Source organism: Gymnodraco acuticeps, unplaced genomic scaffold (genome assembly GCF_902827175.1).
Source record: "Gymnodraco acuticeps unplaced genomic scaffold, fGymAcu1.1, whole genome shotgun sequence".
Classification (NCBI taxonomy): Eukaryota; Metazoa; Chordata; class Actinopteri; order Perciformes; family Bathydraconidae; genus Gymnodraco; species Gymnodraco acuticeps.
The window spans coordinates 201,831-212,195 of record NW_022991513.1 but is presented as its reverse complement, the minus strand read 5'-3'; the positions used below and the strand labels follow the sequence as shown (position 1 = coordinate 212,195).

Genomic DNA, 10,365 nt, shown 5'->3' with positions numbered 1-10,365 from the left:
TACACAATTTACAAAATACAAGATACATACCTTGTAACAGTAACAAGGGTTCAGCAGCCAGGTATAAATTACACTGTTATAGATGTTAGAATTCATCCTGTGGATGAATATCCACTGCAAATGATATGGAAATCTTGCCATTACAGTAGCTTCTTCAAAGGTTAGGTAATAGTCATCAAAACCATTAGGAATCCTCTGGGGACCATTCATATCTGTGACAGCTTCATGCCAATGTAGCCAGAACAAGTTGAGGTATCTCTTTTTCCCTGGAGAGCGGGCAAAAACTGGAAAGATAAGTGTGAAATCAGCCTGTAAGTCCATGTGGGTAAACTGTTAATCATGTATGCATGTAGCAATACATTTTGATGTATACTCCTAGCTGGCTCTAAAACCATTTGGGCCTCAGGGTGGCAGACTGCAGTTGGTATGAGTCCTGTGCCGATCCTCCTTCTGCTCCATCCTTGAGAAAATACACATACTGAGCCCAGAGTGGCTCCTGTGTCAAGAACGTGAGAAGATCAATATAGCCTCATTGGTGACTTTACAATCCAGTTGTTCTGTTTCGGCTGTCTGCAAGGTCCTTTTCTTCAGAAGACCATTTCCACTAGGTAAAGAAAAACAATAAAAAGGGGAAAGGTCCTCATGGTAAATCTAAAATATGAGACAAAAAGTGAAAATCATGGATACAATTTTAACAATACAATTTTATTTAATATCTTTTAACAAAAAAGAAGATACAAGATACTAAGTCATTTTTAGGAGATGACGTTTTTATATTGTGAGGATAAGTCAAAATGATGAGATACCAAGTCAATCTATGTAAATTATGAGACACAACCAGTTTTACTATCTCATTATTTCAAGTTAAAAAAATTGAGATAAAATGTCAGTACAAAGAGATTCTAATTCAAAGTTGGGAGAACAAGTAAAATGTTGACTTTGCAGTTCAAATTATGATATTTTAAGTTCAAAATACGAGATGAAATCAATATCAGGATATATTAAGTCAGATTTACGAGATAGTAAATTGAATCTTTGATTAACCATCCCATAATTTTTGATTTATTAAATGTAATCTATATTCATGCATAACTTTTTATCTATATTTTCTTTACCTGGATTAAATGTTCCATTAATTGTTATATCCAAAATGGTTGATGACAAAAAAAGAGGAGAAATTCTATGTTAGAGAATAAACATACATTTTAAGATACCGTACTTGCCGTCATACCAAAGAGCTGGTGGTGGTTTTCAGATATCGCAGACATTGAGATTGTGAAATCTTACAAATACCTTGGTGTTCATCTGAACAATAAACTGAATTGGACTGATCACTCTGCTGCTCTGTACAAGAAGGGACAGAGCAGACTGTATCTTTTGGGGTGCAGGGGGCACTCCTGCAGACCTTGTATGACTGGTGGCATCAGCGATCTTCTATGGTGTGGCCTGCTGGGGTGGCAGCATCTCGGCTGCTGACAGGACGAGACTGAACAGACTGAAGGCCGGCTCTGTCCTGGTGGGTCCTCTGGACACTGTGAGGGTGGGAGACAGGAGAATGGCAGCCTGCTTGACAATGCGTCCCACCCCCGACCCCCCCCAGGACGCTCTGTCTGCACTGTGCAGCTCTTTCAATGACAGGCTGCTGCACCGCAGGTCCTTTCTTCCTGTAGCGGCCAGGCTGTATAACAACCACAGCCCCTGGTAGACCCCCACACATAAAACAACAAAGACTATAAAACCCCTGTTGTGCAATACTACTTATGTCAATTTGTTATAATAATAAACGTTATTTATATAGCACCTTTCATGCAAGATGCAGTGCTTTACATAGTAAGACAGATACAAAATAAAGATGGAGGAACATAATTAAAAACAATTTATAAAAAACAACAAAAAAGAGTCACAAACCATAAAACAAAAAGCATGAACAGTGTTACCACTAAAATGACCCCAAATCAAAAGCCAAATCAAAAAGATAGGTCTCTAATTTACTTTTAAAAACTCCAATGGAGTTTGCTGTTCTAGGATCCAATGGGAGGCTGTCCCACAGTTTGGGGATATAAAAACAGAAAGCATCCTCCCCAAAGATCTTTTGTTACTTCTAAAAGAAATGCCTTAGGGGTTAAGGCTGAGTGTCTTTGTAGGGTTATACAAATATATACATGTATCATTAATAGATGTGCGATGAAACCACCTTTTATACTTTCACATTAATTTCACATCACAAAACTGTTACTGGAACTGTATTTTGTAAATTGTGTAATTCCTACTATTTTTTATATATATTTTTTTTTATGAATGCTTCTTACATAATATTAAGAAATATTTAGCTGTTTACTTGTTGTGTCAAATATCAATTTCCCCTCTGTGGGACTAATAAATGTATTCTGATACTGCTCTGATGAGAGCATGGGTGGGAGGGGACCGGTGGAGACCATGGATTGCGAAACGTGCGTGAGTTTTTACGTAAGTGACGTCGCCAGGGGGGGGGGGCTGTTGACGTGTGAGCCGGCCACTACAAAAAGCGGCTTCCGTGTGACGTAGTTGAACAGTCAGCATTCTTTCTTCGCTGTAGCGGCGAGCTACCACGATCTGAAACGTCGTGTTTCATCCAAATTACCAAACCTTCTAGGTTTCAACACGACTTTTTGTGCTCCATTTTCTACTGTCTTTATTTTTTTTTCCACTTGTTTGACAAGAAAAGAATAACACTGACGTTCCCTTTGTAAGGTAAGATATGTTTCGGTGTCTTTCTAGCCTGGTTAACGCTAAGCTAACTCGGCTAATCGACCGGTCTCTGATTAGGAACTTCGTGTTTTTAAAACCGACCAGCATTTTGTGATATTTGAAATAAACGTGTTTTTAAAATGTGGCGTAAACGGCTTCGTTGACGCGTTGAACTTAACAGTTTTGACGGTCAGTAAATACTCGATTGGTTTCAAATAGTTGTTTACAGATTATTAGCTGTTAGCTTACCGGCGGCCTGCTAAACAAAACCCCTCAAGATGTCGCTGTGTGTGGACATCCGGTGTCTGAACAAAGACCTCATAAAATCAGCTGATGAGATTTTCTGTCGTCTACAGTCAAATGAGTTGTATGCCTGAATTCACACTGGGTTTAATCGATTATAATAAAATACCTCACGTTACAAATCTCATCGTTTCAATCCATATTTTTCTTATCTTTTTGAGGAATACTATCCCTATCGTATGGGAGAGCAGTAAGAAAAACGTACTAGCTTTGGGAATGAATTGGCCAATTATTTAATTCCAAATGATCCTAAATTGGGTTCATATGAACTCTTGCGTACATTCACGTGGATAATTCCAACGAGGCACATGTAATCCCGGTTTCCTGTAGCCCTGCCACCCGCCCGGTTTGGGTTAGATAAGGTGAGCCAGGGTACTTCGGGACAAGGATATATTGTGGTTTGTCGCTAAAGACTGTTCGGATTTCAGGGTTGATCTAAGGTAAATCACACGGACAAAGCGACTAGGATATCAGACGGAGACACGGCTCCGCCAACGTAATATGCTAACTTCACCTAGCAGCTAAGCTAGCATTGACCCAGATTCACGTGAAAGGACAACTATTTCGATCAAATCCACTAGGCCGTTAATACAAAAATGAATAATATCGACTCATATCTTTACCGTTTGATTATAATTTGCATTATAACCCATTAGCTGTCATCTTATGTGTTATTTTGTATCTGTCTCTTCTTCTAGAACGCTCTTTCCTTCCCTATCCCGGAACATTATTCTTTTCAGCTATACTTTGTCAAGCCGCCAAAGTGGAGAGTGTCGTCGCACAAGGGGGGCCTTCTCGTTTCAGGTATTACCATTACACATCCACTATTTTAAACTGATAAACAGCTACAGTAGCTCAATAAAGCAATAGGCTCACAGCTCTTAAGTTAAAACCTTTTTATTCTTTTTTTTGTATCGCAGTGTAGGGGGAGGAGGTGGGGGTGCACCTCAGCACTATCCCAAGACTGTCGGCAACAGGTGATTTTCCAAAGTTTCCTTTCACATGGAACACCTAGTCACTAGACTTTTTTTTTTAATTATCTTTTAATCCATTAAAATTCCAACTCAGTTTAGTACCACTCTTTCATGTACATTTTCTGTCAGCAAAATGGTGTCTCTGGACATTGTTATATGGCTATACACCATTCCTGGTGATTTTTAGAATTAAACAGATATTATAAATCCTTTAGTTTTGCATTCTACTGCTTCACTAGGGGTTCAGATTGATTCATTATCTCTGTTTCTTACACACACTATTTCTGTTAGTTTTGACATTGTTTTGTGTTCATTGCAGCGAGTTCCTGGGGAAAGCCCCAGGATCTGGCGTTCAGAGATGGGTACCTTCTCGAAGCACTAGACGGGATGCCAACTCCTCAAACGAGAAAGGGCAATATGACGCAATCTTCAGGAAAGTGAGAGGGTATGTTTCGAATAAAATTCACTTAATTTCCTCTGTTAAAAACTTAATGCATTTCTACCATTTTGAGATGGACTTGCATGCCAATTAAAGATAATTGGCTTCAACCGTGTTGCCTTTGCAAAGACTGACTTCTTTCAACCATGTCCTTCTTCCTCTTTTTTTATAGCATACTTAATAAGCTGACTCCTGAGAAGTTTGACAAACTATGCCTGGAGCTCCTCAATGTGGGTGTAGAGTCCAAACTGATCTTGAAAGGAACCATCTTGTTGGTGAGTATTCTCATTTCTCACTTGTGAACTATTCACTCCATTAAAATTGTCTTTCTAATCTGTTTTTTTTTTTTTTGTACCTTCAGATTGTTGACAAAGCCCTCGAAGAGCCAAAGTATAGTCAGTTATACGCTCAACTATGCCTACGCCTGGCAGAGGATGCACCAAACTTTGAAGATCCGGCAGAAAATCCAGGAACACAAAAGCAAAATACTGTAAGTTTATATTTCAATAAGATTCCTACAACAATATGCTTGAATACTGTCTAATTTTAACCCATTGTCTTTTTACAGACCTTCAGAAGGCTTCTGATTTCCAAGCTTCAAGATGAGTTTGAGAACCGCGCCAAAAATGTTGAAAGTAAGTGAATATTATTAGAGGTGGTCGGTTAAAAAGGATATCATAGTCATAAAAAATAAATGTATTGTGGCCTTGCATTCATTTTATTGTTTTCCCTTCCTGTAGCCTTTGAGAAAAATGAGGCCCCACTCACCTCTGAGGAGGAGGAGCAGCGCAATATTGCAAAGCACAAGATGCTCGGCAACATCAAATTCATCGGGGAACTTGGCAAACTTTCACTCATCCATGAATCTATCCTTCATAAGTGCATCAAAACAGTAAGTTCTCTCCAAACTGTTACAGTTTAATTGTTAACCTAATTTGTAATCACTTGATTGTTCCCAAATGGGATTAGCAATACATTATATTTTCAAACTTACCTCAACAGCTGTGAAGGAAATTGTAATATGTATTATAAAATGTTTGTTTCTTCAGCTTTTGGAGAAGAAGAAGAGAGTCCAACTTAAGGATGTGGGTGAAGACTTGGAATGCCTCTGTCAGATAATGAGAACAGTGGGACCTAAACTTGATCATGAAAAGGCTAGGGTGAGTATTTGGAAAAACAGTCGCATCTTGTGTTAAACTGTTTTGGTCTCCTTTTTTTTCTAACAAAGACATTCTCCTTTCAGTCTCTGATGGATCAGTATTTTAGCCGAATGCGTTCCTTAACCATCAACAAGGAACTGCCAGCTAGGATTCGTTTCCTGCTGCAGAACACAGTGGAGCAGCGCGCCAACAACTGGTCTGCTCGCAAGGCGTATTCTGACAACGGACCAAAGACGATCAACCAAGTTCGTCAGGAAGCAGTAAAGGTGGGTCTTTTTTATCCACTTTGGGTTGGAATGTGTGTAATTAAATTACTGAACCTTTTTCTAGAGTCTTAACGTGGGTAGTGAAGTCAGTAAACTATTTGTATCCCCGATTCTGACCGGATTCCAACTGTGCTTTACAGGATTTGGGTGTTTTTATTCCACAGTCAAATGATGGAATGAGGAATGAATTCTTCAATGAGAACTCCTACCTGCCAACCAGGATCAAGTTTGACAGGGAAACTCTTGGTGGGCTGGCTGATATGTTTGGACAAATGCCAGGTATGTCCAAGCTTTAACCCCTTCAGTAATGAGTTGCACTACCTCCCTACTAGGGGCTTACCCTTAATGGTTGAGTTTTAATGTTTGGTGTCTTGTATAGGAAGTGGCATTGGTACAGGTCCAGGAGTCATACAGGACCACTATTCCCCCACCATGGGGCGTCATCGCACAAACCCACTCTACAACGGCCACAATGGGAACGGCAATGGGTCACACCAGCCTCAGTTTGAAGCAGGAAGCAAACCGTATACAAAACCAAGCCAGGTACGTACATTTCAACTACAGTGATTTTTAGGTTTGTTTTACTTCTCACTACTCTGTTATAGTTACTCTAACAAGATTAGAAGGTTTTTTTTTTTAAGAAAACTTATAAAAATACATTGTTTTTTTATAAAGGGTCAGGGTTCACCAGTGTTCAACCACAAACAGAATCACGCAGTGCAGATGCAGTCTAAGGATTTGGCTCCACGTTTTGTCAAGAAGGGGAAGGTCAATGCTGAAGAGGTACAACCACATACATTGGCAATCTAAAAGGGTTACTGATTTGGACTTTTCTGTATTAGGGTTAGTCTGGGATCTATTTCTAAAAGTTGTATTGTTTCAGACCAATATTATTCAGCTTCAGTTAAGAATGCTAAAGTATTGTCACTTTGTTGTTGTTAAAACCGTGCTCTTGTTTTTACCCCCTTTTTTTTTTTTTTTTTTAGATCAGTCTGAGGCCCGCGCAGTCGTTCATCTTGAGTAAGAAACAAATTCCAAAACTGCAGCCACAGATGCCTATGATTCCTTCAAGTGCTCAAGGACCTCCCCTTGGACAGGTAACACTTGTATATTTTAAAACATGTTGAACTGATATGGAAACTTCCGGTTCCAGAGAACAGGTAGTCATTTGGCTTTCTTTGTTTAGTCTCCACAGCTTGGCCTGAAAACCAACCCTCCTCCAATCCAGGAGAAGCCGGCCAAGTTGACTAAAAAACCTCCCCCAACAAAGGAAGAGTTGATCAAGATGACGGTACGTTTCTATCTCTTTGAGATTTGTGTCATCACTATTCTGCATGTCCGGCATAAAATGTATCTGACCTTCCTTTCCATTCTAGGAGACTTTGGTGGCAGATTACCTGAACAGCAAGAATGTCGACGAGGCAGTGAATGCTGTGAGGGAGATGAAGGCTCCAAAACACTTTTTGTCTGAGATGCTGAACAAGATCGTGGTCTATTCTCTTGATCGTTCAGATGAGGATAAGGAACATGCGAGCACCCTGGTCCATGCTATCTGCACCGAGGGCCACGCCACTGGTGAAAATCTACTGCAGGTCAGTTTTGTAGCCCTCATCTTTGAAAATTGATGAGAAAATACCATACTTATAATTGTACTCCCTGAATATCAAGCTGTTGCTCGACACTAACACTTTTATTTGTATTCTTGTTAGGCATTTTTGAGTGTTCTGGACCAGTGTCCCAAGATCGAGGAAGAAATCCCCCTGGTGAAGTCTTACCTGGCGCAGTTTGCAGCACGAGCGATCATAGCTGAACTGGTCACCATCGCAGAGCTGGCCCATCACCTGGAGAACGGAGCACACTTCCCTCTATTCCTGCTCTGCCTGCAGCAGCTGGTCAAACTGAAGGACCGCGAGTGGCTGGGAGACCTGTTCCAGCTGAGCCATGTCAACATGCAGAAGATGCTTCCTGGTACGTCCAAAGCTGCTCTGGGTTCAGTGACTAAATGATGTAAATGTGTTTCTGTTACTAACAGGTATTTCTTTGTATACTTCCATAGAAATCGACCAGAACAAGGACAGGATGCTGGAGATTCTCGATGGAAAAGGTCTCAGCTTTTTGTTCCCACTGATGAAACTGGAGAAAGAGCTGCTGAAGCAGATCAAAGTAGACCCCTCCCCACAGTCCATCTACAAGTGGATCAAAGACAACATCTCTCCGAAACTCCACATCGACAAAGGCTTTGTTAATATCCTTATGACCAGGTAAAATCTACTTTATTAATTTAACCCCAAACAACGTGTTGTTTTGTTCAAACTCTCAGTTTATTCATTTGTTTTGCTCTGCCAGTTTCTTGCAGTACATTGCTTATGAGATCAACCCAGACGATGACGAAGAGCAGCTCTCAGCGCCCACCAAGGAGCAGCTGGATGAAGAAAAGCAGCAGATGCTGTCTTTCAAGCCCGTGATGCAGAAGTTCCTCCACGATCACATTGAGCTGCAAGTCGCAGCGATGTATGCCCTGCAGGTTCACTGCAACACCAAGGGGTTCCCCAAAGGTACGAGTACATACTTGTTAAGAAGTGCAGCAGAGAAGGTGTTACACTTTAGTGCAGAATCTGATTGCTCGTCTCTTCCAGGTATGTTACTGCGCTACTTTGTCAACTTTTACGACATGGAAATAATCGAAGAAGAAGCCTTCCTCTCATGGAAAGAAGATGTCACCTCAGAGTATCCAGGGAAGGGAAAAGCATTATTTCAGGTATTTATCGCTCTTAATAACTCTCTACCATTGAACGCCGGTGTGCAACATGTTCTGTTAAGCTCATATTTGAATGGTAAAAAAAACAATACTGTGGCATGAGATGTTGAGGAATCTGCACACGGACGATTAGATGATTTTAACATGAGGGATGAACCCCGTTCCATATGAATATTGACAAAAAGACTAACTCTAGTCTTGGTGTCATCATAACTAACTTGACATTGTGTTTGATGTTGCAGGTGAACCAGTGGCTGACCTGGCTGGAGACTGCAGAGGAAGAGGAGTCTGAGGATGAAGAGTACTGAGGAACAGGCCAAAGCCATGTGTTATCAGGATGCAATGAATACTTTTTTTACATGTCTCCATTTGCCCTTCCCCCGCTAAACTCTAACTCCTCCCCTCCTTGTTTATGAATATTTTCCAACCACTGTTACAATTCATTCCACTAAGAAATGTTTTGCCAGATGAAGCCAGCATCAGACCCTAATATTCATATTGTATTTATGCTTTCCTTTCTAACCTTTGATATAGTTTGATGTCCTGCAGCAGATGTTTTATACATTTCAATCTTGGGTTATGTTTTCTTTAACAGTAGGCAGTATTTAGCAGCAAACCGTACCAGCACCAAACCTGACCCATTTGTCACCGTTTCCATCTGGTAGGAGTCACCAAGTGCTGCCATAACTATTTACTCAAACTGTTTACAAAAGAGAAAAGGCTCTAACGAATTGCAAAGAGACTTCTCATCGTTTTGTCTGCAATTGTTAAATCAGTTTTTAGATGCACTTTGCTCAACATCATGAGTCGTTGCAATAGTAAGATACACTTTTCTTGATTTGTTAAAACGATCCACATTTGCAGTTTTTGGCTGCCATAATTATAATGGTTTTCTTGTGCTTAAAAAGCAGAACATTCTGTCTGAATTCAAACGATCTGGATTTGACGATTATTAACTAAAAATGGGCTGTTTTGATTTGCACGGTGATTTCTTTAGTAACCCACATTAAGTTCACAGAATCAAGAGCTTTTTATGTACACAACTTTTGTGCTGTTAGGAATTAATCTGTGTGGCCTTTTTAATTTATCAATTCATATGGATATACCTCTAATGTATCTCGGACTATACTTGAATGTCTCGGTTTTAACATTGAGACAGCCAAAGCTTAGTTTCCTGTGCAACAGTTGTTCACCACCATGAGTGGAAATTTTACGTCGGTTTGCCATATTTGTCAAGTTTTTAAATGGTCTTTTTATCTTCATGAAATTACAAAGAATGTACTGTATGTGTACACTTTCTCCCTCCTTGGGGTGTCACTGTAACGTTTAGTGCAAGAAGTTAAGTGTACAACTACAGATCAACCTTGAATAAAGTTTAACAGTTCATCACATCGTCTTCAAGATCTATTTCCCTCAAGTCTCCTTGGAATGTTTACCTGCATGATTGAAAACTTAAGGCTACACTTTTTTTGGTCAGCTTTTTGTTTTATATAGAATTAATTACTGATTATTTGTCAGATCTTTTTTTGTTTTAAAAAAATAAGTAGTTTTGATGCTTCTTCGTATTTTTACTCTATTACATTTCAGAGGTTAATCGTGTACTTTTAATCAATACATTTATGTTGTACCTTTAGTTAATACAAGCTACCTTTTTACCATCTTAGATGATAATAGTTATAATCAAAAGGTGTATATATATATATATATATATAGAAATGGACCAATTTTCACAAGTACT

At 39.7% G+C, this 10,365-nt stretch overlaps 1 protein-coding gene across 3 annotated transcripts; it reads left to right on the top strand.

Moving 5' to 3' along the window:
• The first annotated feature begins 2,518 nt into the window (after window positions 1–2,518).
• Window positions 2,519–10,016, top strand: eif4g2a (eukaryotic translation initiation factor 4, gamma 2a). 3 transcript variants are annotated; one of them, XM_034196978.1, is made up of 20 exons: window positions 2,519–2,730; window positions 3,729–3,834; window positions 4,324–4,449; window positions 4,616–4,718; window positions 4,805–4,933; window positions 5,012–5,078; window positions 5,184–5,335; window positions 5,493–5,603; window positions 5,687–5,869; window positions 6,010–6,148; window positions 6,249–6,412; window positions 6,545–6,652; window positions 6,856–6,966; window positions 7,056–7,160; window positions 7,246–7,461; window positions 7,579–7,837; window positions 7,926–8,130; window positions 8,216–8,424; window positions 8,506–8,627; window positions 8,870–10,016. In XM_034196978.1, exons 7-20 carry the CDS (start codon window positions 5,252–5,254, stop codon window positions 8,933–8,935), a joined length of 2,082 nt encoding a protein of 693 aa, XP_034052869.1. In that variant the 5' UTR covers window positions 2,519–2,730; window positions 3,729–3,834; window positions 4,324–4,449; window positions 4,616–4,718; window positions 4,805–4,933; window positions 5,012–5,078; window positions 5,184–5,251; the 3' UTR covers window positions 8,936–10,016. The 3 variants fall into 3 exon arrangements, with proteins under 3 accessions (XP_034052869.1, XP_034052868.1, XP_034052870.1); XM_034196977.1 differs by lacking the exon at window positions 2,519–2,730 and adding an exon at window positions 3,951–4,007 and having other exon boundaries at window positions 3,734–3,834; window positions 6,034–6,148; XM_034196979.1 differs by lacking the exons at window positions 2,519–2,730; window positions 6,545–6,652 and adding an exon at window positions 3,951–4,007 and having other exon boundaries at window positions 3,734–3,834; window positions 6,034–6,148.
• Window positions 10,017–10,365: the final 349 nt, after the last annotated feature.